At 49.3% G+C, this 7,531-nt stretch overlaps 1 protein-coding gene across 1 annotated transcript; it reads right to left on the reverse strand.

Annotated features, from left to right (window-relative positions):
* Positions 1–4,493: 4,493 nt before the first annotated feature.
* NEUROG1 (neurogenin 1) lies at positions 4,494–5,012 on the reverse strand. The gene has a single exon (XM_088536782.1). The coding sequence runs from the start codon at positions 5,010–5,012 to the stop codon at positions 4,494–4,496; it is 519 nt and encodes a 172-aa protein (XP_088392908.1).
* Between the last annotated feature and the right edge of the window lie 2,519 nt (positions 5,013–7,531).

Genomic DNA, 7,531 nt, shown 5'->3' on the forward strand with positions numbered 1-7,531 from the left:
ATTAGAGCTGAGGTGTCCGGACGAGTTGGGGTCAGGGAGCAGAGGGACAGCTCCTCTGCTCGGCCCAAATCTCGCTCCGTGTGCTCCGTGCCACCTACCTAGTGACAAAGTCTTGCTGCAAGTCAACGAGACAAACAAACGGGCGAGCAAGTTGAGGGAGGACCATTTTTCTGCTTTGCAAAGCAGTGGGCATGAAAGGATGGCTGGGGCAAGTCACTCTGCGTCTCTGCCACAGCCTCTGTAATGTGTTTTATTTATTTTTTTTCCTTCGTCCTCTTTGAGCCATCGGAGTTTCACAAGCTTTTCAAATGCCATGATGGGAAGGACTCACAGATGTTGCTGTCCGGATGGTCAAATAGGGGCAGAAGACTAAGACCTAAATAAAAAGTAACCCTATGCCATCTATGGCTTAACACAGCGTTATCCAGTGGGAAAAGTCACTTAATTTGTTAATCTAGACTAATAAATACTTTAGTAATGTCCACTGGAGCCTGCAAAGGTTTGGCAAAGCATCAGAAGCAGCAAGTCCTTTATGGGGCATTTTGACATGTCCCTTCTGTAGTACTTCTGCAGCGCCCTGCAGGAGCAGTGTCACTGTCCTGTCCTTGGCAGCATTGCTCCTCCGGGTGCTTTCTTTCAATTGCAGGTACCACCAATGGGAAGGCCCTTGACGCTGACAATTAGAAGTCACCTGCTTGTGTTGGGATAATCTCTGCCTCCCATACAAACCAGGCCTAATGGAGCACCCGAGCGCCAGAGATCTGTAATTATGATATTGAGTTTCACGTGCTCGCAGGTAGTAATGCAGCCTGTATTTTACAGATAATGTACAGGGCAAAATCCCAACCTGCAGCAGATTGACATTCAGTAATAAAAATCCTTCCCAAGGTGTTCGTGTTAATAACTAAAGAGCTCGTGAGCCTTGTTTGGGAGCCAGCAAAGCAGTGGGGATGGGAGCAGTGCCCCCCTGGCACCACAGCGCATTGAAATCAGCAATTATGGGTCTCAAACCCGTAGAGTTTTAGATTCACAGATATTCTGTTGTAAAGATGAAGTGCAGAAATTGATCTTTTTGGTGTGGGCCACAAGACTATTTCCCTTAAATAAGGATTGCTTAAATCATCAAAATGATGATTGATTGAGCAGATGTTTTTGTAGAAATTCTCTTAAAGGATGCTGAAGATTTTCAGTTAACATTATTTTCACTCAAGAAGCATATACAGTTCAGATCTTTTTCCTTTTCTAACACTTTATATGGACAAGAAGATGTTTTTCACAATGTCATATATACCTTGAAAATGTAGCAGGAATTTCATACCGTCTTCTCAATCCAGTCAGTGAAGTCAATCCTGTTTCTTTTTCTGTTCTGCACACATCTCTCCCATTTCAGAAAGGCATAAGACCCACAAAGTCATTACCGAAGTAGATTAAAAGCTGAACAATGTCTGAGGAGAAAGTGCTGCATTTGCATGTACAAAAGGCAGGCACACGAGCGAGCAACGTGCTCAGAAGCAAAAGGGCTGCAGCTTTGGCCAGCAACAAAGATCAGCTTAAAGAATTGCCTTGCAGCATCTTTTGGGGTCAAACGTTTTTTCCAGGCGATTTTGTCCCCTCAGAGTCCTGCTCATGCTTCTGAGTAATTTCTGACGGGCTAGAAAAAGGTCTTTTTTTATCCTTCCTTTCCTTTTGCAGCAGTGTTAGTTATTTAAAGAGCTCAGCGTATCCTCTGCATCTATGCGCCTGTCTATGGGGCCGTCTCACACTTTCTCTCTTAACCCGAGGGGAATTAAAGGCGATTTAAGGGCTTGCAGAACCTCCTGGCAGAGGGTGCCTATGTTTGCATTCCCCGAAGGTGGTTGTTTTGGTCCAGCAAGGGTGGGGGATTACCAGCCCTATGGGCAGACCTACGAAAAAATACATATACGTATATGCAATGTGGTGCTGATTCAAATTGGACTTGTTTTAGCAACTCTGAGACTAGATCCTATTCTTGCTGAAGTCACTAGTGATCTTCCCATTGCTTTCAATGAGACTGAGATAGTGTCTGTTTATGGAAACATTTTACCAAGTAATTATGATTTTTTTTTTCTGCCAGGGATTTGCCAAGAATTTCAGCAGTCCTAATATTTCTTTCAGCTAATTTCTCTCCCTTCTTATTTGTGTAAGGGGATCATTTTAGTGCAATTGTCTGTTGCCCATCTGGAATGGTGGGAAGCCTATTCCAGTGTCAAATTGCAAAACTATTATTTTTTTCCATAAAAATAATCACAAAAGTCACTGTGATAGACTAGAGTGCAGCTTGGGACGGCAGCTTCTGAACATGGACATTCCGTCTGTCCCAGAGGCAGATTTTCCAGCTCTGAATCCGTGTTCCCGACTCATGTTAATGTATGAATCCAATTGTACCCGCGCGGCTCTCATCGCCCGTGAGGAACATTAACATCATACGCTGAACCCTGGTACACGTTTGCTCTTTATATAGTGCAGAATGTCCATAGATCTCTGCTCCCAGCGAAGGGAATACAAAAGAAGAGAGGCTATTTTGAAGTTTTGTGGAGTTTTTTCTTCTTTGAGATTGAAGTCCAGTGTCTTGGGACCCAGTGACTTTAGGTGACCTTCCGTCTCCACGGACTGTACTGAATTTCAGCCCCTGGAGGCTACTCCATACAAAACCTCCTGGCTTTCAAGGGCAGGTGCAAGCGAAGCTTCACTGCGCCGCAGATCAAGACCTGTTACTGCCAGAATTAGATTTCACAAATCGCTTTTATTTAACAGGACATCATTAAGGAACTGGCTTATACTGGTTGCCGATGTCTAATTAATATAAGCATTATGCTTCAATTAAGATTTCCAAGTACTAACATTTCCTCTTTTGTGTTGATGCTGACTGAAGGAGATGAGTGTGTGTGTGCCTGTGCATGTGCAAAATATGGTAAAGAAATACTCTTAACAACTGCAAACTCAGACACTTGGAATGAGCAAATACCTCCATGTAGGTGTCTGTGCAACCTGAATTCAGCCTGTCTGCATAATTATATGCAGATAATTATATGATCCTATTTAATAAATTTGCTATATATTTTATTACACAGGAGGGCTGAGTTTCAGGAGCAAAATTTTCCCGGGCAATGAGCAGCTACTTAAAATTTTGCCCAATTCTCATTGCATCTCAATTTCTTACCTTATTTTTTACACCTTATTTTTTACAGGCCTCCTGCATACTGGGACGCCTTAAAGCTCCACTCGATGCAACCTTTCCATTCAGCTGTGGTGTGGAGCGAGGTGCTGCTCTAGCTTTACACCTGCGAAACTGAGGCATGGAAAAATGAAAGTAGGTGGAATGCACTAAAAATAGTTTTTAGGGTGTTTTCCAACCTTTAAGCTTGATGAGCAGCAGTCAGTGCATGTGTACGTACCCTGAAATATTTCTTCACGGGCTTGTGTGCATGTTCAGAGTTGGAAATGGCTGTTTCTGCCTCTGTGAGAACTCTGGTCCCACACCTGTGCGATGGGAGATCTGCTCGGTATCTCGTTCTGCATTTTCTGCCGTTAAATGTACCTGCTTGTCCAGCTCTGGGGATGTTGGGTGCATAAAGCAGTGTAAAAACGTGAGGCCTCCTCTTCCTCCCTCAAACAGGGGGAAGCTGAAGATGCTGCGATGCTTTAGGGTGCTTGGCTGCCCGGGCTGATAGGAGAGTGTTGGGGAACGCTGCAGAGGGGCAGAACGGAGCAGTTCTGCAGCAAGGCAGGATTCGGGGCTCAGAGGGTTCCCCCAACACCCTCCAAGGCAGCAGGGTGGCCTTTGGTCCCCGGAGCAGCCGTGGGACAGCAGGACCCCAGGATAACCCTCCCCTGGCAGCCAGGCCCCGGCGAGGAGCCCCAAACCCACCCTGAGCAAGCAGAACGCCAGAGGCACGTTTCAGTAAAAACGTTAAAAATTTTATTTACAGGGTAATTTAAAGGACATTTTCTTTTACTTAAAAAACGAACCCACTTTGACAGGAGGCATAATAATAGAATAAAGCTCTTTATGTACAAAAATACAATTTTCATATGAATGAACATCTCGAATAAATTAAACAGCTCTCGGGCCGACGCGCCGGGCCGGGGGCACCGTCCCTAGCGCGGGAGCCCCCGGGTGCCGCTGCCGGGCGCCGAGCGCTGCGCCCGGGCCCCGCGGGCCTTTTCAGCGCGTTGTCAGGGCGTTCAAACCGAATTGTCACGCTCCTTGCGCGCCGCCGCGCAGCTACAAATTGTAAAAGTGACTTTTCACCTCGGCCGCGGCAGCGGGGGCGGCGCCGTCCCCCCCATCCCGGCCCGGGGCGCGCAGCGGGGCCGCGGGTCGGGGCGCGCAGCCCCAGCGTCGGTGCGCGCGGCGGGACGCGCGGCGGGACGCGCAGCCCCAAGTGCAGGACGCGCAGCGGGACGCTCGGCCCTCAGGTCGGTGCGCGCAGCCCCGGCGGCGGGACGCGCCGGGGCCGCCGCGCGCAGCCCTAGCGCAGCGGCGCGCCGGGCAGCCCGCAGAAGGCGCGCAGAGCCTCCGCGGGCGCGTACGCGCCGTCCTCGGACGTGGCGGGGCTGCTGGGCGCCGAGGCGCTGGCGCCGAGCGAGGAGGGCGCGCAGGGCGAGGCGCTCGAGAGGCCCGAGTCGCTGCGCGGGCTGGGCGGCGCGGGGCGCAGCGCGGGCGCGCGGCGCTGCTCGGCCAAGCGCAGCGTCTCGGCGAGCGCCCAGATGTAGTTGTAGGCGAAGCGCAGCGTCTCGATCTTGGTGAGCTTGGTGTCGTCGGGGAAGGTGGGCAGCACGCTGCGCAGCGCGTCCAGCGCCGCGTTCAGGTGGTGCATGCGGTTGCGCTCGCGGTCGTTGGCCTTCACGCGGCGGCTGCGCTTGAGCGTGTGCAGCAGCGCCTCGGTGCGCGCCCGCGCACGGCCCCGCCGCCGCCGCCGCTGCTGCTGCTGCTGCTCCCGCGGGGCGCCCGCCGCCTCCGCCGCGCTGCTCGCCGCCTCCGCGGGCATCCTGCGGGGGAGAGAAGAGCGCGCCCGTCACTGCGCGGAACCGGGGTAGGGGTTTGGCGGGGGGAACACGCGTAAGTGCGAAGCGCGGAGAGGAGGAGCGGGGAGGGTGGGGATAAATAAACACGGGGAGCAGCGCAGGTGCAGGAGCAGGTGCCTGCGCCCCCCGCGCTACTCACATGGCAGGTCAGTCGCGGGGATGCAGCGAGGTATAAAATAAAAAAAAAAACGGATAGAAATTGAAAACAATAATAACAACAATAATAAATAAAAACGGAAAAATAATTAAATAAAATAAATAAATAATTAAAAAGCGCAGGCTGCCCGGTGCAAACTGCAGCTCCCGAAAAAAAAAAAAAAAAAAGGGGGGAAAAAGACGTGAACGGCCGGGCCGGGGGCGGGCGGGCGGGCGCGCGCCGGGGCCTTTGAAGCGCGCGGCCCGCGGGCAGCTCGTGTGCGCGGCCGCTGTGGCACACGACGCCCGCGCGGCCGCTACTTATAGCGGCGCGCGCACAATGGCCGCCCCCGCGGCCGCCCCCGCGGGGCCGCGCCGAGGCGGCAGGTCGGCCCCGTGCGCCGCGCCCTCCGGAGCGTGCCCGCAATTACCGCGCCGACAAAGCGCCCGCGCCCCCGCCGCGCCGCCGCGGGCAGCGCGCGCCCCCCTTCATCCTCCTCCTCCTCCTCCTCCTGCTGCTCCTCCTGCTCCGCAGCCGCCTCTCGCGTCCCGGCCGCCGCTTGGATGCGCTGCGCATGGGAAGGGGCTCCGCGCGGCTGCGCTCCCTGCGCGCAGCTCCCCGGCCGGGTGGAATACCCGGGAATGGCAACGGCAACGCAAAGCCCGTTTTCGTTTTTAGCGCTTTTTCTTTTCTCTTCTTTTCTCTTCTTTTCTCTTCTTTTCTCTTCTTTTCTTTTCTTTTCTTTTCTTTTCTTTTCTTTTCTTTTCTTTTCTTTTCTTTTCTTTTCTCTTCTTTTCTCTTCTCTTCTTTTCTCTTCTTTTCTCTTCTTTTCTTTTCTCTTCTCTTCTCTTCTTTTCTTTTCTTTTCTCTTCTTTTCTCTTCTTTTCTCTTCTTTTCTTTTCTCTTCTTTTCTTTTCTCTTCTTTTCTTTTCTTTTCTTTTCTTTTCTTTTCTTTTCTTTTCTTTTCTTTTCTTTTCTTTTCTTTTCTCTTCTTTTCTCTTCTTTTCTCTTCTTTTCTTTTCTTTTCTTTTCTCTTCTTTTCTTTTCTCTTCTTTTCTTTTCTCTTCTTTTCTCTTCTTTTCTTTTCTCTTCTTTTCTCTTCTTTTCTCTTCTTTTCTTTTCTTTTCTTTTCTTTTCTTTTCTTTTCTTTTCTTTTCTTTTCTTTTCTTTTCTTTTCTTTTCTTTTCTTTTCTTTTCTCTTCTCTTCTTTTCTCTTCTTTTCTCTTCTCTTCTCTTCTTTTCTCTTCTTTTCTCTTGTTTTCTCTTGTTTTCTCTTCTCTTCTCTTCTCTTCTCTTCTCTTCTCTTCTCTTCTTTTCTCTTCTCTTCTTTTCTTTTCTCTTCTCTTCTTTTCTCTTCTTTTCTCTTCTCTTCTTTTCTCTTCTTTTCTCTTCTCTTCTTTTCTTTTCTTTTCTTTTCTCTTCTCTTCTTTTCTCTTCTCTTCTTTTCTCTTCTCTTCTTTTCTCTTCTCTTCTTTTCTCTTCTCTTCTTTTCTCTTCTCTTCTTTTCTCTTCTCTTCTTTTCTCTTCTCTTCTTTTCTCTTCTCTTCTTTTCTCTTCTCTTCTTTTCTCTTCTCTTCTTTTCTCTTCTCTTCTTTTCTCCTCTCTTCTTTTCTCTTCTTTTCTCCTCTCTTCTCCTCTCTTCTCCTCTCTTCTCCTCTCTTCTCCTCTCTTCTCCTCTCTTCTCCTCTCTTCTCCTCTCTTCTCCTCTCTTCTCCTCTCTTCTCCTCTCTTCTCCTCTCTTCTCCTCTCTTCTCCTCTCTTCTCCTCTCTTCTCCTCTCTTCTCCTCTCTTCTCCTCTCTTCTCCTCTCTTCTCCTCTCCCTTCCCTCTCTCTCACACCTTACACGTTACTTTATCGATGCTTTGCAGTTCTTCTGTGCCTCTTCTTCAGCTGCCGTTTCGCAGGTGCGCAGGCAGTTAAACCTCCCCATAAACTTACTGATGTGCACGGATATAATTCTCTGTTTCTGGGTTAAAGGCAATACAAAGAACAGCGCTGTTTTTGCTGTAAAGTTCTCATAACTCCTGCTAAGACTCTAAGTATCACTATTTAAAGGAACTTTGGGAAGATGTGGCCTTCTATGGGGCTAGTAAGTTTTGTAATTCTGACATCTGTGTCTGGCATCCTGCATTTCTGCGCGGTAATGAAGCACCGTTGTTAGCACTCAGGTGCTTGGATTCTCCAAAACTTTGGTTCTCGTCATCCATTGATTGTTGTTTTTAGACTTACAGACCTAAAATCCTATTTATTTGCATGATCAGCCCTCACGCTACCTGTCGATCCCCTCGCCCTGCTGTGGTTCTCTGCCTGTAGCAAGCAGGGAGAATTGGCAGCCCGAGGTTAGTG

This window comes from Tinamus guttatus, unplaced genomic scaffold, assembly GCF_059628265.1.
Source record: "Tinamus guttatus ecotype Peru unplaced genomic scaffold, ASM5962826v1 Tinamus_guttatus_pri_ptg000710l, whole genome shotgun sequence".
NCBI classification, from domain to species: domain Eukaryota; kingdom Metazoa; phylum Chordata; class Aves; order Tinamiformes; family Tinamidae; genus Tinamus; species Tinamus guttatus.